The 27061-nt window shown below is 42.0% G+C and overlaps 1 protein-coding gene across 2 annotated transcripts in view; it reads left to right on the top strand.

The window, feature by feature from the left end:
- LARS2 (leucyl-tRNA synthetase 2, mitochondrial) overlaps positions 1-27061 on the top strand; it is a 202558-nt gene that overhangs the window by 85783 nt on the left and 89714 nt on the right. For both annotated transcript variants that reach the window (XM_083188551.1, XM_083188552.1), the window contains 6 exons: positions 4124-4267; positions 12157-12264; positions 20684-20843; positions 23581-23685; positions 25448-25563; positions 26088-26371. In XM_083188551.1, coding sequence (XP_083044677.1) covers positions 4124-4267; positions 12157-12264; positions 20684-20843; positions 23581-23685; positions 25448-25563; positions 26088-26371 — 917 coding nt within the window. The remainder of the gene's footprint in view (positions 1-4123; positions 4268-12156; positions 12265-20683; positions 20844-23580; positions 23686-25447; positions 25564-26087; positions 26372-27061) is intronic.

Below are 27061 nucleotides of genomic sequence, written 5' to 3'. Positions count from 1 at the left end.
TTAGAGGTTGGCTGCTTATCGGAGCTTTGTGTTCTTTTTGCAGTTAATTGAAGGAGTTATTTTTACAGTTTTTGATGTACTTTTTGTTTGTTCAGTTTTTAATCTATATTCATTTGGAGACAGAATGAGATTTAATGTGATCACCAATTAATTGGGTAAAGCACATATTTACAAATTACAGTTATTGGTATGCAGTAATTTGAGCAAGTTTTAATGACTACATTTCCACTAAAGATGAAAGTTCACTAGAGGAAATTAGCTCTTCTTTATTATACTAAATATATGTGATCATTCAGGGCCAATCTAGTGGAAGCTGGCATACTGTACTCGTACAGGTTCATAAGGCCACAGAAAGTGTCTCAGTAACTATCATTTGATGGGATGTTGTTCATATTATGATGGAATTCGGTTACCTTGCCAACAAGTCGCCTTTAGAAACTGTTACTGATTTTCTAACTGAAGAAACTCTTTAGCATACTGCATTCTGCTATATATTGCAGATGAGCTGAATACCTGCACTCAGAAGTTGCTAATAATGTACAGCTTTGTTAGCATATTAGTTGACAGTAGTGCACAAGGAGTTATGTAGGGTACACCCCAGAACGATTTGGCCCAAAATGACCCAATTTGGATACAATCTCAACCGATTGTATGTAAATTGGGCATGTTTTGGGCCATTTCTGATCCGATCCCGATCCGATGCGCGGTTCCGCGGGTCGTTTTTCAGATCCTACCTGCAGTAGGTAGTATCTGTAAACGACCATTCTAGTGGGTACGGGTCGCGATTGGATCGGGCCCAGATCGGATGCAGTTCGTGAGCGGGTCGTGAGCTCCAAAGATCAGGAGTGGGTCGCACGATCATCTTATGAACCGCTCACAATCTGTATTGTTCTAGTGTGTACCCAGCAATAGACTTTTACATACACGTTGGAGTACATGACCACATTTTGCCCATGGTCACTCCACAAATTTTGAACAGAGAGGTGAGACCATTAAATCATATACTATCTATACACACCTGTATAACCTGACACAAGGCTTGGAGGACACTATCCCTCTAGTTGCACAGACATGTGGTTGTGGAACTGTAGCGATTGTGTAGTCAGTTAAAAAGTGATTATGTTTGAGTTAAGGGGCATACATACTATGCAATTTTGACGATGCGATTTCCTCTCAAAGTGCATGGAGCTAATTTTGACTATATATATTGGTCTATGGCCAAATACGCTTCATGTGACATAGTCAATACCTTTGTTATGTTGAATTGAGTTTTTATGGGTTTTTTTTGTGAATATTGGATTTCCAATAATTACTAGATTGCGAGTTTATGACTATTATGTTACTTTGTCTGTAGCCAATCTCTCGTATTAGCAATTTTATATGAATTTGTAACTGAATCTCTAAAATAAATTTTGTAATTTGCAGTCTAGCAATAGTGGAAACATCATTATATGTGTTTCATGTTTGATGCTCTATCATACAGAACCAAAGAATGCTTCAGCTTTAGGTCAGAACACCAGCTCTTCCCCCACAGTTTGTGTTTCTATCTCTGTCTTTTCTCTAACATATACTGTACCTACAGTACATACTGTACAATATTTAGTGGGGATTTTAATAGCAAAGAAATGATATGTTCACAGACCTATGTTTTTCACTGCCGCGATCACAAAAACAGACTCCTCATCAGTGAGTTGGTTTTTTTTGAGCCTACGGAGGGCTCACAAAATCCCCAATAAGACAGCCGGCTGTGTGCGGGGCTAAATTAATAGGCCCGGAGGGTCAGTTAGCTGTAGCTAATCAATTTCCCCCCATTTGTATAAGCATAGAGGGTACTTTTGTAGTCTAATCTTATAGCCATCTGTTCAACTCCCTACTTCTCTCGTGGAAACATCTTCACAGGTTCCAAAGGTCATTCTACAGTAGTGAGGACCAAAGGACAGGATGTGACAGTACTTGGGTTGAGTAATCAAGATGATTTTGTTAACAATGTGAAAGAAGTACTGCAGTGACACATATTAAGACTGATTTATACCTGATGTCCCGGAAGGACAACCCGTGTCATTGTCATGAGTGCCCAAGGCCCATTGATGTGGGATACGGTCATTGGGTCAGCAGCAAGTTGTTAGACAGTCATTAGGTCGACAGGAGTCTAGGTTGACACGGGTTAGGTCAACAAGGTCATAAGGTCGACAGGGTCATTAGGATGACATGGGTTAGGTCGACAGTCAAAAGGTCAACATGTGTTTTTTTTACTGTTTTTTTATCAGACATGTGCTGACAGGCGGTATTTCATGCCCTCCCATAAACTAGGGCGTGGTGGGAGAATAAAAAAAGTATGCTGAGCGTAGCGTGGCATCGAGCCATGCGAGGGGACGCGGTGCACTTTAACCTGTGTCCAGGTTGACTGTGTCGACATCAGGGTAAAAAACGCAAAAAACCCATGTCGGCCTTTTGACTGTCGACCAAATGACCCTGTCGACCTTATTACCGTCGACCTAGGGTCATGTCCACCTTCATGCATGTCAACCTAGACACATGTCAACCTAACTGCATGTCGACCTAATGGTGTCTACCTAATGACTGTCTAACAACTTGCTGGTGACCCAATTGATGTGTGTGGTGGATATGGTAAAATACCACAGAAGAACTACTGTAGCACAAAGAGCCGAAAAAGTAAATTCTGGGTATAATAGAAAGGTATCACATGAGAACACACAGAGCTTCTCAGCTTGCTGGAGTGCCCGTACTGACTCCTGTCCTAACTGAAAGAACCTACAATGACCATATGAGTGTGAAGGTGCATACACGCTGGACGATATATATTGAACGATATTTCAAATTTGTGGGTGATATTTTCAATGATATTGCTCATTTTGATCGCTCAGAGCAATGCCGTTCATAATAATATTGCCCTTTAAATACGAACGAAGCATGAGCCTGCAGGTCTTTATTACCCCGTCACCGTAATTATCTGTACATGCATGTCAATTTTAACTATATACTGAATGCCTGCATGTATGGAGCAGGGACCCTGTGTTAAGTCATTGAATGATATCATTTAGTGTTAACTTCGGCATTTCTTTTAGGACAGGGTGCTGCCCACCGAGAGGGCAGCACAGACATTTTCATGACAATCACCGATTTCAATGAAATTTGCTGTTCTTGTTAGTTATTCAGAAAAACTAATTTACACCAAATTTCAACATCATAGGTTGGATATTTTTGGAGGTGGAGTGATTTAAAATGAACAAAATAAGCAAATTTACTGCTGTAAACTTGAGTTGTAATTTAGACAGGGAGATGAATTAATGTCGCTTTAAAGCTTATGACTACCATCCTACTGAAACATCAAATTTCATTGAAATTGGAGAGGTTCAGTAAAGCTTTTGTTTGTTTGATTTGATTTGATATGGAATGACAACATTAAACAGTATGCCGCACACTGTAATGCTCATTACACATTATGCCGCAAACCATAATGCCCATTACACAATATGGTGCACACTCTGATGCCCATTACACATTATTTCACACATTGTTTAATGTAATGCCCCTGTTACTACTGCTTATAAACTTAATGCCACCAGTAGTACAACTTTCACAATGCCTCCAATACTGCCATTTACATTTTGTTCCCAGTCCAGCCAGGACGGCATCCGTTGCCTTCACTGCTGCTGTGTTGGAAGGAGGAGAGCAGAGCAGCAGCTACATAGGGGAGAGATGTGCTGCAGCTGTCTCCTTTGCTCTGCGCTGCTGCCAGCGATGGAGGGGTTCATTGCCAGAGGGACGGGGTTGGGGGTGCGGAGGAAAGACGCAGCTTCTGCTCCCTGGTGGGATGGAGAGGGGAGGCAGCTTCCATCTTTTCGGCGGCAGGGGGAGGTCCATGCACATAGTGCGGTAACAGACTGACTCATCAGGGCTGTAGTTCATCCAGCTAGGAAGTCCAATCCACAATGTTTTCAAAATGGGCAAAACCATGTGCGCAGCAGGGGGCAGATGTAACATGTATAGAGAGATTTAGATTTGTGTGAGTTGTTGGCTCTATGTCCATTGGCTAATGTAATACCATACCATTATACAAGTCCTTAAAACATGTGAACAGGTTTATATTTTGTGATTGCAGGCGATGGTAAATTGGGACCCTGTAGATCAGACAGTGCTTGCTAATGAGCAAGTTGATGAAAATGGATGTTCCTGGCGTTCTGGAGCAAAAGTGGAGCAAAAATACCTAAAACAGTGGTTTCTTAAAACAACTGTGTATGCAAAAGTAAGTTGCATTAAATCTGATTTTTTTTTTTTATTTACATCTTTATTTTGAAATTTAAACAAATATGTTTTTGTTCTGTTGTGGTTTAAAAAATAAGGTAACAATACCCTTAATTGTGTAAATACAGTATATTCAACTTGTATGTGTGTATATATATATATATATACATATATATATACATATATATATATACATATATATATATATATGTATAATCAATAGTATGGTCTTTGTAAAGATTATTTTTCCCACATAGTCCCCAATGTCTAATCATTAGTTCCAACGGTACCTCAAGGCATCTATCCTGGCATGGAAGAAATCCATGTCAAGTATTGTACTTGAAGCCAGGACATGACGACTTGCTGAACTTAACTTTCATCTGGTTTTCCAATGGTCCAAAGATGGAAACCTTTGTATCAGTCAGAGGCCAGATGTACTAAGCTTGAAAAGTGATAAAATGAAAAGTGATATTCCACCTGCCAATCAGCTCCTAACTACCATGTTAAAGTTTGTGTATGAAAATGACAGGTACTAGGTGATTGGTTGGTGGCTTATCACTCTCCATTTGATCACTTTTTAAGGCTTAGTACATCTCACCCCAGGGCTGTATGGAGGATAGTCCTGTACCTCCCTATGGATCTTGAACAACTGTCCTGCCTTTATTAAACCTGTTTCTGTGGCATGACATTATCACCCCACACCTCTACAAGCTACAGATGACATTCAGCTGTTGATATGCCCTTTAGAAGTAGAAATCTGATCACACTACTCACATCAATGTTTTCACCATGTTTCCGCAATGTTAAGATCGTATGAGGGGTATTCAATGTGCCGCCGCTATTTCGGACGTGGAAAATAGCGGCAGCTCTCTATCAATGCTGTCTTTAGTGACAGCATTGAAGCGGAATCACAGCAGAACGGTCCTGACATTACAAGCTGTCGGCCCGTTCTGCCGATAACGGCCATGGATTGTCACGATCCCGGGCCGCAGATCGACAATCCATGGCGGTTTTAGCAGCCACGCCTTTTTTGCGCTGATCAGCAGGCGGGACATTGAATCCCGCCTGTCGTTCAGCTGTCGATCAAAGCGCAAACGGGCCAGGATCACGGCTGTCGGGAGGGATCGACAGCCGTGATCCTGGATTGAATACCCCTCTATGACTGATATGAGGCTCCGTCTAATGGCCGGGATGGGAAGCCGTGGTATACCTGCTCTGACTTGGCTGTAAATTAGAATAAAATAGAGAAAGTTACACACACAAGAGGTCTTGTTACCTTACTCATTGAGCCACCCTTGTATTTTAGTCACTGGGTCTTAGCCATTTTACATTGTACAAAATGTTTTTAATTTACCTATTTAAAGGAATTGCACACTTTCCACATCATTCTACTGTTTTCCTTTATTTAACTGTTCGCCATTCCTACCACCCTCTGCTATGCCAAGTGCCAAAGTACAGAATGAGGTCTGCACACAGTTTAGGCAGATTGTGTTGTTGCCTAATTAATCAACTTTTTATTTTCAGAATTGCTAAAATAACTAGTTATTAACGGTTCTGTGACAATAGACACACTTGTACAAAAAAATAGACATGATAGCAAGTTAAAGCATTGCATTGGAAATCAGCATGTTATAGAGTCATGGGCAGGCATAAGTGGTTGCCATGGTGACTGTACTCCATATGTTGGTCTTTGATGCTAAATTTCTGTTTTGAGGAGTCTTTGTGATTGTCAGCAATTGTGTTGCCCTGAGGAATACAGTGAGATTTCTCTCAGCAGCAGCAAGTGTTCTCAACTAAATGCAGACCATTTAACACTGTCATTGCCAAATGTGTTTGGCGTAATGTGACCTCTCCCATCTGGAATGACTATTATTTGTTGTAAAGTACATAGGCCGGCGGCATTGTCCATAGTCTGTATGCCCACACTAATTCCAGTGCAGGCCTGGTCATGCAAGATCTCTCTGTGGCAGGTATGTCTGATTTAGAGGCATGTTTAGGTAGGTCAGTGGTTCTCAAACTGTGAGTCCTGACCCCATAGTGGGTCCCGACCTTCTCAGCATGGGGTTGCGACTCCATGTTGCTGACTTTCAGGATGATGACTTTTCTAATCTCAGTCAGTGATTCAAGGAGTCTGAAAAATTGGTTGAATTGTCTGTTATTTTAGACTCCTCCCATCATTTAGTGCCTCCACAATGCTGCCATGTATGTGTTGTCTGCTGACTACACATGTGATGTAGTAACTTGCTGGGGTCCTGTCATTATTTTTATTGTCTGATGGGGTCCCAGAGCAAAATAGTTTGAGGATGTAGGTTATTCTGCTGTAGCAACAGGACATAATTAAGTATCACTAGTAAGTAATGTGTCTGTAAGCAGGAGATTTTGGAACTATCTTTAGATTTCTGATCACCAGCTATTTCAATAGGCATATCCACAGTGGCGTAAATGCAAATAATGAGCCCCCACCCCCCCGCCAAAAGTTTCTTGTGCCCCCCACCCCCTGGCCGCCCACCCGCTTGCTCGCTCGCCCACCGGCCATACTTACATACTTAGGAGTCCGGCTGTCAGCGATGCGGGTGGGAGCTGGGATGCCTGTCAGCGCTGCGGTGGTCCGGCTCCCGTCCTGGCTTCATTCTGATATGAAGAACGGACCATCACAAAATGTCTGCCCCCATACAGCAGACAGTTTCAGACAACTGTCTGCTAAATGGGGGCGGACATTTTATAATGGTCCGTCTCCATACGCTCAGAATGAAGCCAGGACGGGAGCCGGGACCACCGCAGCGCTGACAGGTAAAGCTGTGGTGCACATGGGGGGGTGGGGAATTACAATAGCACCGCAGCCACCCAGCGCCTGCACTTACACTGCGCCTCCCCGTGACCGCGGGGGCTGCGGTGCTATTGTTACGCCACTGCATATCCATATTTGTTCTCTGGATGGCAGATCATGTTTAGGTCGACAATCAATAAATCAACACCATATGGTCGACATACATATGACTGACAGGGTCAGTAGGTTGACATGGCAATGGCCGACCCATGAATAGATCGACATGCGTTTTTCTGTAATTTTGGGGAGTTTTTATACTTTGCCATCCATGTACACTCCTACTGGGAATGGAAAAGGTGTTCCGAGGCATGGCAAGTGAAACGGTTAACCAAAAGAGGGGGTCCACGTGCTCGGGTGTTGACATTGAAACCAAATAGTGCAAAACTTACTTTGACCTTTTGCTTGTGTTGACCTTTTTCCAGTGTTGACTTTAATTATGTTGACCTTTTTGGGATCGAACTATTGACTGACAACAAAGACATTGGATCCGATTCAGCGCTGTATGCAGGGCTTTGAATTTGCAGCCCTGCCAATTATCGTAGGGCCGCACATGTGCACAGTCTGCAGTGTGCATTCACAAGCCCTCCGTGCAGTCACAGCCAGCGACGGCATGTGATCACAGGCCGTACGCTGGCTGATTGACAGGCAGAAGGCGACCCCGATGTTGTGGTGCTGCACACTGGAGGACGACGACAACTGATGGCAAGTGATTTTGACTGGATTTTCACCTCTTCGCACAACTGCGAGTTCTCTCTAGTGGGAAGGGGGCTAATAGATTACTGGGCTTGCAGCCCTGAGGTCAGGGTTGAATCTCTGTGAGCTACACTGCATTTTCTATGGCTAAATAACAAGTTCCAAAAATATTTAATAAAGTTATTTAAAACTAACCTGAAGTAGCGAACGTCAGCTTCAAATTAAGTAGGGGCATTATTGGTGTAGCATGCTTTTCCCATTGCTATGATTTCTGACCGTACTGCCCCAACGACTTAGGACCTGATGCAACTTGAAAAAAAGTACCAATGACCCGTCCTTTGGGCATGCCCCGGACCTGTACTGCACATGTGCAGAACAGATCCTGCCTTGTAGGATGCAGAGCGGCTGCAGACATCAAGTGATGGACAGTCTGCAGCTGTTTGGGGGTGGTTTTGGCAACCGTTTCAGCAAATGTTGTTTTCAATTTGTGGGCATGCCAAGACCAGCCACTGAGATTTCTGGGCTTTATGGAAAGAGCTGCTGCTGCGGCGGCGACTTCTTGCATGACCATATGGATCACTCATCTGGCCGGTGGCGTCACATGTGATCCAATGTGGCATCCTCAGACCCCACACTTGATCACACATGCATGCAGAAGGCGTCCTATTTATAGCATCGCTGCAGCTTCCAAATATGCAGCAGCTATACTAAATACAACCACATCTGAACCAGGCTCAAAGTTTGCTTTGCATTAGGCAGAGTTGATCTTAACAATGGTTATTTTTTTGTCAGTGTTTATTAAACAACAGTTACTATAATCACTTCAAACAACAATAATTTGTGAAGGAAATGGTTTGTTATTCTTCATACCAGATATTATTAAATATTATATATTTTCTTTATTGCATAATGACATTATAACGTTTTGCCTTTTTCGAAATATGTTGTCTGTGCTCTTCCAAATACATTTTCCATGAGAAAATGAAAGATTTTGTCAAAGGACAAATGGTGTTTTAGAGGCTTATTTTTCTTTGTCTTTCGTGTAAGGTTATCTTTTAATTGCTGTATTTTTCTGTCTCAATGTGCTGTTATTATAGAGTGTGCTGTATCATACATTGGGTAGCTCGGAGACTGGCACAAGAACTGTTTCAGAACAAGAGTCCTTTAGGCAACAGGGATTTTTATTGTTTACTTTCATGTGTGTTTTCCATATAAATAAAAGAAGTAGGTGTCAATCCCCTGTCATGTGTACAAGGCCTTTTTCAGCTGTTTGCTTGAAAAGCCAGGATCTACATTCCACAAACTGTTCTCTCCTGATGCATCCATTCTACAGAGACCTCTGATTCTGCATGCATGGAAGTGTCCTTCCAGATGGACTGTCAGAAGCCTGTATCTTCCAAAATAATGGCTTTAAAACATATGGGATATAGGAGTTAAACTTCTGCACACATCAAAAATACTGCTTAAGTCAAGGACAGGTAAATGTTACAGGATAGAATAGCCTTAATATTCAGGTGTTCTATAAGTAAATATTATGTTGCGTTTTACAATTGGGACCAAAGCAGTAACAGTAGAAAAACAAATCTGGTTTATTATATTTACATAAAACTAAATAATACAGGAGGAGTGCAATAAGTTTCCGGGTGCGCCAAAGTATTCTATTTACAAACAATATATATTTTAAATGTTTTTTTGCCAGAAGAGTCTTTGCAAAGTTGCATGTTGTCAAACCGCTTGGTGAAGCAGTTGGACCAGTCCGAAGCAGGTATGACTTCTACGTGCTGGATAAAGGTCTCCACTGCAGCTTCTGGTGACACAAAATGAATCCCACGTATACTGTGCTTTATTTGTAGGAACACGTAGAAGTCGCAGGGGGCCAGGTCCTCACTGTACTCATGGATGCATTCTTGGGCCAGAAAATCCTGCGCTCTCCTGGACTTACTGTAGGCACATTGTCAGAAATAGGGCACCATAATTGCAAGTTCGTGACCACCTTTAAATGACTTTTAGCAATAACGGCAGGCATTTGTTGGTATACCAGTCCCCAGTGACAGTTCACTGTTGTACAATTGGTATGGTAGCTATATGACCAGGCAAACAGCCACCATCTATTTGGCCATGCTGCGGTCACGTTGGAACTTTGCTGTCGATCTCCAACTGGGGTCCACTAGGCTGATTGTTTGGCCTGGGGATCAAACCTGTATTTCCAGGATTGATCCCCACTAATGATCTCCCATATAGAGTCTGAGTGACTGCCATCAAACCTGGCCAGCATGTTTTAGCGCCATGTCACCAGAGCCTCCTTTTGCTCTCGAGTCAGCTGATGGGGCACCCAGCATGCAGAAACCTTGCTCAGGAGGTTATCCATTTCAACTATGCTACACATAGGAAGTCATTCTGGTTGGCTCGCAAAGCAGCTGTATTTTGCTGGTTTGCGAGCCTTTGATAAACATCCATTCAGGCTTGCACTTGGACCTGAAATCATTCGATGGTCATTGACCATCAAATGATTTCTGCAATGCTGGAAAATCTAAGTCAGTCTCTGCTGACTCAGATTAGCATCCTCCTGCTCCAAGAACTGGGCGTGCAGCTGATGTCTGGTGACGTCAGCCACCTGCTCCCGGAAGGCAGGTGCCCGCCCCCGTTAGCATGGGGATGCACAGCGGTTTCCTGGGCGCACCCAGCATTTTCTTGGGAAACTGTACAAGTCTCTGAAGGTGCCCACATAGAAGCCCTGCACATGGGCACAAGCGAATATGCGTATGTGCATAGATTCCACATCGAACTCCCGTGCAAACGCATGGGGATGTTGTCAAATCAGAACCGGGGCCATAGCAACAACATTGTCTTCTGTGATCACAGACACAGGTATCCTGCAGTGCTTCTCGTCTTCTAGGGATGGTGTCTGAGGTGCCAATATTCTGCAACCCACTAAAACACAGTGGCGCAGGATGGGGCTTCCTCCCTAAAAGGCAGCACCCACATGTTTTCACACCCACATGTGGTTCCTATTTCCACACAAATTCTCTGTAGCAGATTAATAAAGGTTTTTTTTTTTTTAAATCCTTCCTCTTACAAACTTCTGTGAAATATAGGCATTCTCTCTATTGATGAAACCAAACTCTACTCCAACAACTAGTATAAAAGAGTGTATTGTTCAATGAAGGTATAACATGTATATGTCATTTTGAATTATTCTGTGATGTACTGCATGGTTTCTTTATTCCTCTAAACTTTTGTGTGTAAGCTGGCTGGACAAATACGTTTGTTTGAAAAGTAGGAGGCTTCATGGTCAGGGTGTGTGGTCTATTATAACGGCACTCCTGCAAGGCCACGCCCCATTTTCTACGCTGTGGGGGGCATGGAGAGCGCTGTAAGAGCTGCTGGCCATGCCCTGAGCCCCTCTCTCCTGTGAATAGACAGCATCCATTCCTCTCTGCAAGTAGCAGCGGGGACTCCCAACTGATCCCCCCCCCCCCCCCCCACACACACACACACACACACACACACACACACCGCGGGACACTGCTTACCCCGGTAAGATGTGGGACAGTTTTAAAAAAAAATGGGACTGTTCTGGGAAATCGGGACAGTTGGGAGGTATTTATTTTATATATTTATAAACACTTTCTTATGCAGTGTAGCAAGTACCTGTTCCAATTAATTTATGTCCTTTTTAAGGTGCAGTGCCCAGAACTGAACACAATACTCCAAGTGTGGTCTCACCAATGCCTTGTAAAGAGGCACTATCACATTGGCATCCCTTGAATCCATTCCCCTTTTAATGCATGCCCGTGTCCGGTTTGCTTTTGAGCAGTGTGCACTATTACCCAATTTTTCATCTATGATGACCTCCAAGTCCTTCTCTAGAGCAGAATTCCCTATAATAGCTCAATTTAGCCTATAAGTAGCTTGTTCATTTTTGCTGTCATAATGAATGATGGTAGGAGGGCCCTGCTCGCAAGCTTACAATTATCAGATATGGTTTCTTTAATAGAGAATATAGCCATCTTCCACAGAGGATATAATCATATATGCATAAACTTACATTCATTGATCTACTATGTGTATCCTGTAGGAAACAGATAACCAGCGCCTTAATAATCCAATTTCATTATTTGATCATGTATTATACAAGGTGGACATGCCTTGTTTATTAATAATGTAGGCTGCATAGTTTTTTTGTTTTTTTTTGTGAACATTAACGAGATAATTGTTATTGACAGATCAGACATCTACATGGAAATCATAATGGAAAGATTGAGAAGTACTGAATATTGACAATCCTCTATAAAATAATAAACTAAAAACTAGGTTACATTTTCTCTTTTGCTTGGGGAATTCATTTCTAATGCTCTGTTTTTTTACAGGCTATGCTAGATGCTCTAGCTAATCTTCCTGAATGGTATGGGGTGAGAAGTATGCAAGCAAACTGGATTGGTGACTGCATTGGCTGCTTCTTTCAATGCATGTTAAAGGTAATGTAAATTGTACGTATTGTAAACTGACAATGGTACCCTCTGTGCTAACGTGATGCACTTATATATTCTCAGCACTACAAAAAGTCAGTGTGCACAGATTATCACTGTTTGATGGAACCAAGTTGAGTGCAGATTTTGCACATAGAGATGTGCATTTTTGTTTCAATTCAATCATTTTTATGAAGTTTTTGCATTATTACACGACACATTTGTTGCCAAGCTGCTCAATCAGATTGGGATGTCACTCAGGTGCCAAAAGGGAGGGGTAATTCTGGTGAGGAAAAAACATTTTGTATCCCAATTGCGCACTGATTGAGAAATATACACATAGACCAAAAAGGAAATAGCCGCAGCATACATAAAGACAGGCACATTATATGACAATATGCATAGTATTACGTCACTTTATGGATCACAAACAGGATAAGCAAGCTACCCCCAGAACATGCTACACTTACAGGATCACCTGAAGGCGCCATTCGGGTACATCAAATTAGAGCTATATAGTAGTATAGAATGAGATTGTGTTTAAATATCGACGTGCTCAAACCCCGGCTGTAGAATTGGGAGGAAAATACTGTAGTTGCATGTCTCACCAAAACACACTATCAAACTCAAAATAAATAATGTATACCTAGCTATCAAAAAGAAATAGGAAAAAAATAATAATAGTAATAATTAAAAAAAAAACAACAACTATCAAAGCAAACTTCCCCATGACCCCCCACCCTCTATGATCTAATCCCAACACAGGCATACTTGGATCCCTAAACAGTCTATCTCTACCCTCTAACAACACTAATTAACCCCACCCACCCTCCACCCAAATGTAGGATAGTTAAACAAAAAATAATTGACAGGGCAAACAACTAATGACCTTAACTAGGACCAGCTCCCTGTATAAGGATACAAAATTCCCCCCACACAATACCAAATATTTGCAAACAGCCACACAGCCTGATATATACATATATACTGTAAAGTATTATTGTACAAGAACCACATACAATATAAAAAGGCAGAAAAGAAAGATGAAACAAGAAAAAAAAAACCCCCACAGGCTATATTAATAGCAACCAAAACAGAGATGAACACATCAATATGGCCAAACTTCAGCGGTCTGCATAGCAAAAATAGTCATAGTATCCCCCATTTTTGAATCAAGTTTCTTTAATTGAAGCATTTCAGATCAATATAATAGAGGTACAATGTGCACAGAAGTAAAAGCACAGTTCACTTAAACAAGGTGTTTGTCAACAGTAAAAAAATAAAAATAAAATAGGATAAAATAATAATAATACACGTGACATTTTCACCGTGCAATAGCATTCCACAATAAGTCAGTGAACATACAGGAAAGCAAATAAAGTAGAAAGATTATATATAATGGGAGTCATAAGAGGAGCCCGGGTCCACGCCATTTATTACCTCCACTACACACACTGTCACGCCTGAAAAAGTGGAGTTCCAAGGGAAACAGTGGTCCAGATGGATCAAGCTTCAAAAAGAGATAAAATGGAGAGTTATAAACAGACAGCCAATCAGCTCCTATCTGTCATGTTACAGGTTGGGTTTGAAAAATGACAGGAAGGAGCTGATTGGCTGGTTGTTTATAACTCTCCACTTTATCACTTTTTGAAGCTTGATACATCTGGCCCAGTTTTCTATGAGATTGGGGGGTCCTGTGCACATACCCTAGTCTCGTACCATAATGTGTTTTTAAAACAGTTTCCAATTTGGCTCTTTAATGTTGGAGATAGGGTGTCAATGTAGCTCTCCCAAGTGTCAAAATTTTTTCCAGTGAACTTTTCTTTTTGTAGAGAAGCTTCAAGCCACTCCATTCGGAAAATGTGAAATTATTTGTTTAAGAAAAGTGAGAACGGGGGAGCTGTAGGGTGCAGCCAGAGTTGAAGAATACGATTCTTGGCTACTGCAGACAGGATGATCAGCAGTTTTCAGACCCCTTGCGGGACCCAGGTCCCCTCTGGCATAATGCCAAATATTGCCCATTCAGGTGTTAGGGAAACTAGAAACTAGATGTTGAGTAGCATGTTTCCAAATTTCAGCCCAAAACCCCCGAATTATTGGACATTCCCACAAGCAATGGTACAATTCTGCCCTTTTTGCATAGTATCCCCATTTATCCAGAGATTCACAGAAAAGGACAAGAAAAAACTGAGCAGTGAGATCAGCAATTGCATAGTCTCCCCGGGACAGATATAAAATGTCCCAGAGATATTTCCTGAGGTCCCAACCCCACCACGAAAAATGTAGAACTGATCCATGGAGGTAGTAAAACAGAAGCAGGCCATGTACACATTGGAAGGATTTCTGATATCTCCGGAGTATACACATCCTGTAATCTGGATAGCTCTGAAACTAGTTATGTTGTAGGAAATCTGGAAATAGCATCTAAAGCACTTAGGGGTGCAGGCTGTATAATAACAAACAGGAGCAGGCGTATATGCATTCAGAGGATTTCTGGCTCGGGAGTATAAGCATCCTGCAAACTGGATAATTCCATAAATGGCTTTATTGCAGGAGACCTGGAAACATCATCCAAGGCAACAGGCAGCAGAGTATCAAACTTAGGACCTAATTCTGGTTGACTCGTCAGGCTGCAAATTTCACAGCCTTGCGAGTCCCCAGATGCCACACACACAGCCGCTCCCCCTGCACAGCTGCGAATGGATGATTTGCATAATCATCCATTCACAGCCTTGGGTGTGAAGGAGAAATCATTCAATGGTCGGCAACCATCAAATGATTTCTCCAGCACTCGCAGATCTGGGACACCTCTGACGTCAGCTGCCCAACCCCTGTACACACTTCATCTGGGAATTTCCATGGAAATGCCCATGAAATGCTGGGTGTTCCCATGGGTGAATCCCCCAGCCCGGACTTCTGTGTGCGAGTGCTATAGCTGCTCTTACACAGCGGCTGCACATGGGAATAAATAACTGTGCCAAAAATTGGTCCCCCATGCGAACATGCAGGGGACCGATTAAATCAGAATCACCCTGAGAGTCATCGGTTGAATACTGACCCGTGAGCTGTGATGGCGAGCTATCGGCACTGCTTGCCATCACAGTTTGCCATAGAGCATTGAATATACCCAATAGTGAAAGTGTTCAAGGGAATGATAGAGAAATGATCTTCACCAAAATCCATTACAGTATTTATAAACTGCAAAGCTATGACTAAATCAATTACTAAAATTAGATGAAAATGTTCGTCAAGATCCACTAAGACAAAATTAAAAAATTTTACTAAAATGTGACATTTAATTAGGTCAAATTTTAGGAAAGTAACTAAGACTTAAACTAAAGTAAAAAACCCTGACGAAATTCACACTGCTTCACCGCTGGTACACACCTATGGATCTTGGGTGCTAAAAAGCACCCGCGATGTGCCGCTGACAGTTCCGATCCAATAGATTGAACCTGCAGCAGGGTCCGACCTGATTCGCATGGGACCACGCATCGGGTCGGATGGGATGTTAAACACATCCGATTTCTGCCAATTTATCTGCCCGATCCGTCAGGATTGGGTGAAATCGGCCCAAATCGGAGTGTATGGGCACCTTTACTATGACAGTTTAGGACAAGCAATTGTATGTAAACATACCTACATCAGAAGATGCCATCGAAGAATGTATGGAATTGGTTTAGGTAAAAGAAGAAAGGGCACACAAGGGAAGAGGACCCTGCTCGTGATTGCTTACATTCTAATGTTCAATAATGCACAATCCAGAGTTATATGAACAGCAGATACTGTACGTACACTGGTTCTGATTCTGGTTCACTTGAAAAAGTAAAATCCTTCTTTAATGGACAAAACCATGTGCACTGCAGGTGGGGCAGATGTAACATGTGCAGAGAGTTAGATTTGGGTGTCTGCACATGTTACAGCAGCCTTACCTGCAGTGCTCATGGTTTTGTCTGTTCAAGAAGGAGTTTGCTTTTGCAAGTTAACCAGAATCAGGCCCAATGGGTGTACTTATACATACCAAAGTGTCAAAATAAATGTTAAAAATCCCTGTGTTTTTCAAGAAACATTTGGTGTGAAAAACACATTTTTCCTATAGTGGTGAAAGAGATATGTGGCAAAACTAATATTTCGGTAAATGCTAATCATAATTAAGATAGGTACTATTGGAAACAAAGGCAAATGAATAGCAGTATTTCAAGAGGAGGTTTACAAGGTTGTAACGACTCAGTAATAATTATCTAAATGTTTATACACATACTTTATTGCATTTACTACTAATATACAGTATGTCTTAATAAAAAAAATGTTAACCCTTTCAGGTCCAACATCTAGTCTATAACAGCCCTAGCGCTAGTAGCAGATCCAATGTTGAGCCACTTCAAAATAAGAACATTAACATTGTTCAACATTCAATGTAGACCAATTTCCAAGAAAAAAAAGAAAAAAAAATTACAGTTAATTTAAACATTTAAACCAGACTGTCTAAACTGCAGAAAAACAATTTGGACTGCAAAGGGTTAACAAAGAACTGTTGAATATGGATGTCCCACTCTATCACCTAAATAAATGTTTTATGGTGCAAATAACAAATGCAAAAATATTTATATGAATATATTATTAAGCCATTAGTTTTGCTTACCCTGCACAGAAAACATAAGAGCCCAGGCTGGTCTAATTTTACAGAAATGTTATGTTATTACCTTCTGTGTTGTGTCTGAGTCCTGTTACATCACAGTACATTGTCATTTTTTTTTACCTTTCGCAACAATTACACAATTACTTTTAGTTATCTAGAATTCACTATAAAATTTAACTGATTTATGAAAGAAAGTTCTACTGTACATTCATTATTCAACCTTGTTCATGGAATGGGACTTAAGAAAACTTATTAAAAATGAATCCAGATGTCCCATTCCGTCACATGGAATATCCCATTTATATATTGCTATGTGATTAGCGGTTCTCTATTGTAGTTTTACCGGTTTCTACTGATGATAAATATAATTCTCTCTGTCCTCCAGGTGTGGCATGACAGCTCAAATGCTCTGTTCTCTGCTGCTTATAATGTGGTCTGTGTCCAACTGCAGCTTGATCGCGCAGTCAGGGGAAATTACGATATTTCCCTCTGCTCCAAATGATGGGCAATCACGCAGTTAATTATCTGCTCAACTGCCTTATGCGGTAGTCAGCATATGTTCAGGGTCTTAACTTATTTGTTTCTTTGCATACCTGAAACATCCTTTGAGCCATTAATGTTTTTCTTTTTCTTTTTTTGGGAGGGGGTTCCGGTTACCTACATTCATTGGGGAACATATTGTAGGCCTGAAAAATGAAATATCTCAGTGTTCATACTAGATTTTTTAAATTAATACTCAACTATATGCTAAGGGTATGGTTGGAAAAGGGGGTGGGTACAGATTATCCGAATTGGGCTCATAAGGGGAGAGCAGGACATTTTGTAATTGACGGGGAGCAACACCTTTCACAGAGATTCATATACCAAGCTAGGTGTGGCTGTGCCTCTTTCTAGAACTGGGACTCACAGATAGCCTTGGTTTATGTTTCACTGCACACAGGAATATATAACGCACAGAAAGAAAAGGTAAATGCAGCAAATACCCAGGTAACAGTCCAGATATGGCAAGTCCCAGTAGAGGTTCTATTTATCCATATAGGAGCAGCATTGCATAGGTCCACACTGGACCGGTGATGTGTGCCACAATGTACCTCAGCAGAATATTACTACTTAGCCAGGTTAGTGCCTAAAGCCCCATACACATTAGACGGTAATGATACTGTTAACAATTAGAGATCCGACAGATCCGAATATGGTGATCCAAGTCAGGATCCGAGTCGGCTCGGGAGTTCCCGTCTGAATTCCGGACCGAAAAAGAGGCAAACCGTCATCATCGCGCTGTCGGATTCTCGCGGGATCTGGATTCTATATAAGACGCACGCGCCCCGCCATCTTTACTCCAGCATAGGAGAGGGAAGAGGGTGGTTGTGCTCTGTGCTGTGTGCTGTGCTATAATAATAATATATTATTTTGCTGCTGCTCACTCGATTAGGGTCTGCAGGGGCTGCTGTACACAAGTCCAGTGTACAGGGGCTGCAGTGGCCAGTGTACAAGGGGCTGTACAGGGGCTGTGTTCAGTGTGACAGGGCCTGTGTACAGTGTGACAGGGTTTGTGTCCAGTGTACAGGGGTTGTGTCCAGTGTACAGGGGTTGTGTCCAGTGTACAGGGGCTGTGTCCAGTGTACAGGGGCTGTGTCCAGTGTACAGGGGCTGTGTCCAGTGTACAGGGGTTGTGTCCAGTGTACAGGGGTTGTGTCCAGTGTACAAGGGCTGTGACCAGTGTACAGGGGCTGTGTACAGGGGTTGTGTCCAGTGTACAGGGGCTGTGTACAGGGGTTGTGTCCAGTGTCCAGGGGCTGTGTCCAGGGGCAGTGTCCAGTGTGACGGCTGTGTCCAGTGTACAGGAGCTGTGTCCAGAGGCTGTGTCCAGGGGGATGCAGTTTAAATCCCGGCGGTCGGGATCCCGGCGTTCAAAATCCAGACTCCGGAATCCCGAACGCCGAAATCCCAACATTCTCCCCCCGTGGGTGTCCACGACACCCTCGGAGGGAGAATAAATTAGTGTGCCGAGCGTAGCGATGCACCGGGCCTGCTGCGTGGTGAGCGCAGCAAGCCCGCAAGGGGGGGCGATCCACGTTCCCCCCTTGTCGGGATTCCGGCGTCGGGATTTTGAACGCCGGGATCCCGACCGCCGGCTTTTCATGCCGAATCCGTGTCCAGGGTGACGGGCTGTGTCCAGTGTCCAGGGGCTGTGTCGAGGGGCAGTGTCCAGTGTCCAAGGGGATGTGTGCAGTGTGACAGGCTGTGTCCAGTGTAAAGTAAGAAAAATAAATAAAATAAAAACACATCTTTGGAGGATGATGGAGGAGGAAATAGTGGGAGATCAGCAACCTGATAGAAGTGCTGAAGCTGCTACCACCAGTCATGACGAGGCCGATACCTCTTTGTATTTTTGCTCTTTGGAGCATTTCTCTTTTTTTGGGGTAGTTTATTAAACTGCCACCCTGTCTGCCCCTGGAGTGCCGCTCTGCTTCCAAGATGTGCCAGGTTGGAAATGTAAGGTCCACATGTATGTGATGCCCACTGTTCAGTCATCCAGCTACCTTTTGGCCCAACTACATTAAATGAAAACATGTGAGCTGTGAAGTGATCAAAATTGACTATAAATGAGTGGAAACTAATGTTATTAATAATACTTTAGGGGCAAAAACAGGCCCAAATTCTGTTATTTTAGCAATTTTTTGAATTTTTCCAAAAAAAATCCAGATCCAAAACCAAAACCCGCAAGGGTGGTTTTGCCAAAACCAATCCAGATCCAAAACACGAAGGGAGATCCAGATCCAAAACCCGAAAAAGTGGCCGCCGCACATCTCTATTAACAATATATTTTTCATATTGTCTAGTGCAGGGGTGGCCAAACCTGTCCTCAAGATCAAGAGGAAGGTTGGAGTGATTTTAATATCTGTAACACATTGGCTGTCTGGAGAGGAATGAATTATGGACTAATGTGTTACAGATATTAAAATCATCTAAACAGCAGCGCAATTTACTCCAACCTTCCTCTTTAGCTTTTTCTTTTGTGGGTCTGACGGGCCCATAGGAGTTACTGCAGCAGCTGTGGCAATTCTTGCTAATTATCCATATATTTACACATCTTTTCAAAGAAGCAGATCTTGAACTGCAGAGCGCCAGGAATTGTGTCCCAGAGAGCCCTGTTTTTGGTGCTACTCTGTCACACAATAAACCCCTTTGTCCTCAAGATCAGTTCATGTTTTTCAGGCGACCTGTGAATCTATAGTAGGAATGAATGCAGCATGTTTAAAAATGTGACAGTAATGACTTCAGCTAGGTGATTTGGAAAATGTGGACCTTTAGGACCGGCTGGCCACCCCATGTCTAGTGTGTACATTCAATATTACTAATGATGCGTGCTCCCGCTCTTCATTAACAAGCCCACCCCATCATCTGTGTTGCGCTGCAGGGGCTGGTGATGTCAGTGAATGGTATAGTTAAAGATACCGTTCAGTTTGTATATAATATACCTTTGGGCCTTTTTACATGCTTAATATCCCTATCCCCAAGGGTCACCGTTCATCAATCCTTACTGATCGGTGCATTCGGTCAGCGGTTCAAGGGTCCGTAGGATCACCCGAGCAGATGTATGGGCCCCTTGATGCGATAGTTTGAGTCTTGTGAATGAACAAACACACACACATGGTGAATAGTGCTGCCAGCAAGAGGGACAGGGAAATATAAGAGCTAAAAAGTACATTCATCGCTGCAGAAAATGAGACAAAACAAATACAGTTTTATCCAAAGCCTCTTTTCTTCACAATAATAATTTCACAGGTGGACAATGTGGAAACTGGAGAAATAATTTCTGCTTACGCCTTTAATCCAGAGGCTATTTATGGAGCATCTCACATTGTTATATTACCAAACCACAGACTACTACATGGTGGCAGCAGTGTGAAAGGAGCCCTTCAGGAAGCCTTCATAGCAGGCAATGGTGAGTAAATTAGTGTTGTGTATAATGTTACCTGTTTTGTGCAATAGTGAGTTTATGCATCTGTTGTAGGCTTGACTGCTTTAAGGCATTGCTGGGCTCTACTCTAAGATCCCATCGTAGATGGCGACAGGTGGAAGGTACATGTGCAGCAATCACGTAATTGTAGCCTTGCCTTCTGCTGCTAAGAGACACAATTTGTAGCATTAGGCATTAGGGACAGAGCCACAATGATGTGGTTTATGTAGGATTTGGACATCAAGTGAGCTTATTTGGGTGGCTAGCCTAATCTAGAATTTAGTATAGCTCTCTGAAATCCATGGATCACATTGGCTCTCAACCCATTTCTTGCACACTAAGGTACATTTTCATAAATACCCTATAGAGTGTACATAGAGGGCCTAATTCATGTTTGTATAAATTCTTGTAATTAACATTCAAATGCAGAATTAGGCATCTCTAGGAAATAGATGTAAGGTGAAATGTATGTATCTGCGTTTGCAGATCACCATCGCAACCACTGGTTATGATTTGTAATGTTTTCAGCACCGGACAACCTGCATAGGCTGATGCTTACACAGGCTGGGCGTTGGAATCGGACACCTGGTCCAATATGTCTGCGTCCGGTGACACAGACCCTGGACCCATCATGCCAGTGTCTCTGGTGCTGCCCCCAAATGTCACAGCATGTCAATCATGCTGTGCCTGAAAGGGTTGCGTGCAATTTTGCAAGCCTCTTTCTGCAATGGTGTAGAATAGTTCTTACAGCTGGGCATGGTATTGTACATAATCAATTGGCTTTTTGTACAAATATGTTGTTCAATCTACTTTGTATGTGATTTTATTATATTTTTAAGATTAAGGGGGTGTCCAATTAGCCAATATATGACTAATAGTCATTATCAGGCTATCTAATTAGGGCTCATTTTTTCAGATGGAAAAGGTCCAGTTTTTTGGCCATGGATACGGGGTAACTTCCTGGACCCAGGTGTTATAGGAAATCTGTGTGATACATTTTGCCTGCAGCACCCAAAGCAGTCTGCAATAAGTATTGTGTTATCGGGACTAATTGGATAGTCCCAGGTGACATTATTGGCAGGAATTTACCACAGCTAATTGGATATCGCACATGTGTGTAAAATAAGAGCTATTTTAGATGAATTGATTTACTGTTTAGCCAAAGTTTTTTCTTCTGAGCTTTAGTTGGGATATTGTTTAGGATAAGGACCAACAATACATTTATGTTTCCTTTTTTAGCATTACATATTTAAATTTTTTAGTGTCACTCATGAGATCATATGAACACTAGGGTCATGTAAATCAGATAACCTAATGTTTAAACTGGCAACTCCCTTCTTTTACATCTTTTCATGTAGAAAGACTTTAACGGGTAGATGTATGAAGCAGTGATAAGGCAGGAGAAATGAGGCAGAGGAGAAGTGACCCATGGCAACGAATCAGCACAGAAGTACAGATGGAGCCCCTGCCATCCTTGGCCAGGGCTCGCCAGAACCTCCCCGCTGGCGTCCCAGTCTCTCGGCGAGGACGCTGCATGTCCCTGCCCATCTCCGCTTCAGGGAGACAGGCAGGGTTAGGGGGGCGCTCGGGGAGGCGGGAGGGGACCTGAGACAGGCTCCATTGCCCAAAGGGCACGCAAGCGTCTTGTGCGCGCACGCCCCCTGGCAGGGCTGGCGTGATGGCGGGGCTGGCGTTAGAAATGCCAGCCCTGCAAGGATGAAGCCAGCCCCATCTGTAACATCTATAATTTGCATAATATAAAAACATAGAATGCAGCTGATTGGATGCCATGGGCCACTTCTCCTCCCTTATCACTGCTTCATACATCTACCCCTAAATGTCTTTTGTGTTGCTTAATTTAAGTTATTATAATAAAAAAAATCGGTACTTGTGAGTTATCCGGGCGTCCGATTTTGAAATCGGGTCGGATCGGGACATCGCATCGCATCGCATGCGACCATCGGATGCGATGCGATGCGATGACCCGATTTTTCCATAGGAATCAATGTTAAAATGGACTGAGTCCATTTTAACATGGAATTCAATGGGAAAAAGGGTCCTTTTCATACCCCTACTATCCAAGTGGGCATGGAGTTGGATATAAACCTGTGGCGAGCGTAGCGAGCCACCGTGCCCGAAGCGTGGCGAGCGTAGCGAGCCCCGCGAGGGGACACGGAATACCGTCCCCTCGCGGGGCTCGCTTTGCTCGCCACGCTTCGGGCTCGGTGGCTCGCTACGCTCGCCACAGGTTTATATCCAACTCCATGCCCACTTGGATAGTAGGGGTATGAAAAGGACCCCTTTTTCCATAGGAATCATTTTAACATTGATTCCTATGGAAAAATCGGGTCATCGCATCCGATGGTCGCATGCGATGCGATGCGATGCGATATCGCATCGCATCGCATCTGATTGTATGCCTTAACTTAAGGCATACAATCAAAAAATCGGACGCCCGGATAACTCACAAGTACCAAAAAATCACCAACCACAGTATCAAATTAATGTTCTCAATACAGAATGTTAATATATGTGGGTATAAAACCTCTATGTGGTCATTATACTCTTCTCAAGCAGAGTGATAATTGGTTTCATTTTAAATTAATAAACTATGATGACTCAGTTATTACATAACATGGCCCAAGAAAAGGTGAAGTTGTGATCATTATGAATGTGGAATTACATTTGTGATGTCCATTTATCCTTGCTGATGTGATTGCAGATTGCTTAACACTGGTTTCAGCAATAAATCTTTTTACTAAGCAAGAGCTTCCTGTTATTATCTCTGCAAATTGTGAGTTTGAGGGCTATCTGGACAGTAAAATTGGTAAGTTCATTTAGTTTTTTCTAAAACTAAGCTATTAAGTTGATATTGTTTGTTGGTTTATCAGTCATTGCCAGTAATAACCCCATTATTGCTTATTGCAAGTCTTCAAATTAACTGCATACAATATATAATTTAATTTAAACAGCAGACATTGTAGCTAACGTGAATGGACAAATCTGTGACCACATTTACAATAATTTTAACCCTTTTGAGTGACAAGTGAATTTGTCAAAATAGGTGTTGAAATTGCAAAACAAACATTTTTATTCATCATAATGACCTGTAATGCTTACCTTATATAGGAAATATAAACTTTTTTGGTACTTATATGTTAGTTGTGCGCCCACAAAGCTATTTGCTTAGTATTCTGCTCGCCATGCTTCACACTATAGAAATTCAACTCAATGCCGACATGGATAGTGGGGATATGAGCGTAGTAACTATAGTAAGTACCACTTTTTTTTTACATAACATTTATTATTTGAATTTGAGCAATGGTGGCATTTTTAGCAGATATTTTGGCCATCTCTCAAAGAGATGTTGGCACTTAAAGGGTTAATAAATAAAGCACCCTCATAAATCTAAAATAAATAAGGTTGTGTAATTATAATCAAATTAAGATCAATTTGTGTTGTGTCATCTTGGGGGTTATTCTAGTCCATTCTTTCTGACAAAATCCTTCTTAGATGGACAAAACCATGTGCACTGCGGGTGGGGCAGATGTAACTTGTGCAGAGAGAATTAGATTTGGGTGGGGTTTTTCTTCAAAGTGAGATCTATATTGAAGTGTAAAATCATGCAGTCAGTATTTTCCCTGCACAGAAACAAAATAACTCACCCAAATCTAATTCTCTCTGCACATGTTACATCTGCCCCCCTGCAGTGCACATGGTTTTGTCCATCTAAGAAGGATTTTGTCAGAAAGAATGAACTAGAATAAACCCCTTTATACTGTGTTGTGCTTCTCAAAATAGTGACCAGCCCCAGCTGTTTTGAAAGAATAGAGAAACAATTAAATGAAACCCTCAAAAAGACGCTTAATAAAGTTACTTGCTCTCTCCACCAGTGCACTGCTCCCCAAAGACAAACAATAAAATTAGGTATTGATCGGTCAATGTAAAATAACCATATAGTGTTGCATGTACAGTAAATTGAAAAACATAGAGATGACATTACTCCACAAACAGGTCACAGAGACATTGAAGAGATAATGTAGAATGTAAGCTCTTATGAACATAACCCTCTCAACCTTTTCTAAAGGCCACTGTCCCGCTGGCACTGCCGTTACACTGACCAGATGCTTTGTTCTGATGCCAGCAATGGGCGAAGATCTATTGGTGCATTGGGGATATTAAGCATGTTCAAAAAGTACCGATTCCGCAATCCCTGCCAGGATTGGGGGAATCCGGATCTTTACAGTTTTAATATCCACAATCCCCCAGAGCGACTGTCAGGGGGATTGGAGGATTGGCCCAATAAAATGCTGGGCACCATTACTTAGACCATCTTCTACTCCATAATCCCTACAGTGGCACTTAACCCTCAGTTTCTGCCACTCTCATGATTATTTTGTCGTTGGGGATTTTGTTCATTAATATTGACTACTATTACTATTTCCTTTTATTCTGCCTAATTATATTCAGTGCAGTTACAGTAAACCCCAGGCAGACCAGTTTGTACACAGAATGTTAAAAAAAACGAAGCATTGTTAGGGTTTAAGTAATTTAATATGCTTTACTAACTGTATATTTTCCATGTATAGGTATTCCAAGCACAAACGCTGAAGATGCCATTTTGGCTGATAAATTAGGCCTGGCCTATAGCAGGGTTACAGAGACACTTAGTGATGGTACAGAGAGGCTTACAAATTCTGCAAAGGTAAGAGTGGGTTCTTATAACATGACATTTTTTTCTTGCAGTATACAGTATTTTATTTATTATTTATATAGAGCACACATATTCTGCAGCGCTTTACAGAGAATATTTAAACCTTTACATCAGTCCCTGCCCCAGTGGAATATTTGAACTTTTACATCAGTCCCTGCCCCAGTGGAGCTTACAATCTATATTTCCTACCACATCTACACAAACACATATTCATTCTTGGGAGGTTATTAGCCTGCCAGTATATTTTCGAATTGTGAGAGGAAACCGGAGTACCCGGAGGAAACCCATGCAAGCACGGGAAGAATATACAAACTCTGCACAGTTAGGGCCATGATACAGTATGACCGTGTACTTTTTTTCTCTCCTTTTTTTTTGGAGAAAGTATAGTCATATATATATATGTCAGATTCATTTAATGTAAGCTGTGTTTTGTAATTGTTTATAATTTAAATTGTTTATAATTTAAAAAACAAAGACAAAAATAGAACAGCCCTAAATGTGTGTCATTTTTCCAGTTCACAGGCCTGTCCAGACATGAGGCATTCCAGGCCATAACCCAACAAGCACAGGATGAAGGAGTGGGTGGACACCTGACCAGTGACAAGCTGAGAGACTGGCTAATATCAAGGCAGCGTTATTGGGGCACACCTATCCCCATCATCCATTGTTCATCCTGTGGCACCGTGCCTGTGCCCTATGATGACTTACCTGTGGTCTTGCCCAGTGTGTCTTCTTTTACAGGCAAGGGTTCTTCCCCTTTATCAATGGTTTCTGACTGGATAAACTGCAAATGTCCAAGGTAACAATTGCAAAATACAGTGTTTTGCATATGTAAATAAGAACATTGCTGTTTACAGATAGCAGTACTCTGGGATTTTTATGTTCCCTAATTATACAACCCAGAGACTCGGATGGCAACGATGGCTTGAGTAAATTAGCTCCCTTTTAATATCTTTACATTTAATAATTTTTTAGGCTGTTATGTTTGGAGAATGCTAGTGTAAAGGTGTATTGTAACTCAGTAATGTAACGGTTTGGGGGATTGGTAGTTCCAGCAGATGAAATATTTAAAAAGATAAAGAAGACTAAAATTCTCATTACTGCCAAATTGTCAAATAACTGTGGATGAAACCCTGATTTCTTTCTTGCCTAGTGAGACATGAGTGTTGGGATGTTTCATACCTCCATAAATAATGCAGCAGTGGGCATTCTGTCCATCAGGCACAAACCTTCAGTCCAGGTTTGGAGGAAATTCTCCATATTTGGTTGGGCTACATATTTTTATATTGAACGGTCTGCAAAAATATCAGCATCATTTGAACTTTACACAACTCTATATGAGTATTTTAATATGTCGCCTTTTTCCCAAGTGAATTAACCATGTTACTCTATGCAAGTCTACATTTCAGTTGCATGTACAGTATTTATTATACATATAAAATGGAGGTGTCCTTACATGTTCTATGGCTAACTAATGACTTCTTGGTGA

The sequence above is a fragment of the Crinia signifera genome, chromosome 5 (assembly GCF_055691185.1).
Source record: "Crinia signifera chromosome 5, ASM5569118v1, whole genome shotgun sequence".
Classification (NCBI taxonomy): Eukaryota; Metazoa; Chordata; class Amphibia; order Anura; family Myobatrachidae; genus Crinia; species Crinia signifera.
The sequence above is the reverse complement of the archived record's forward strand: the minus strand, read 5'-3'. Positions and strand labels throughout refer to the sequence as shown.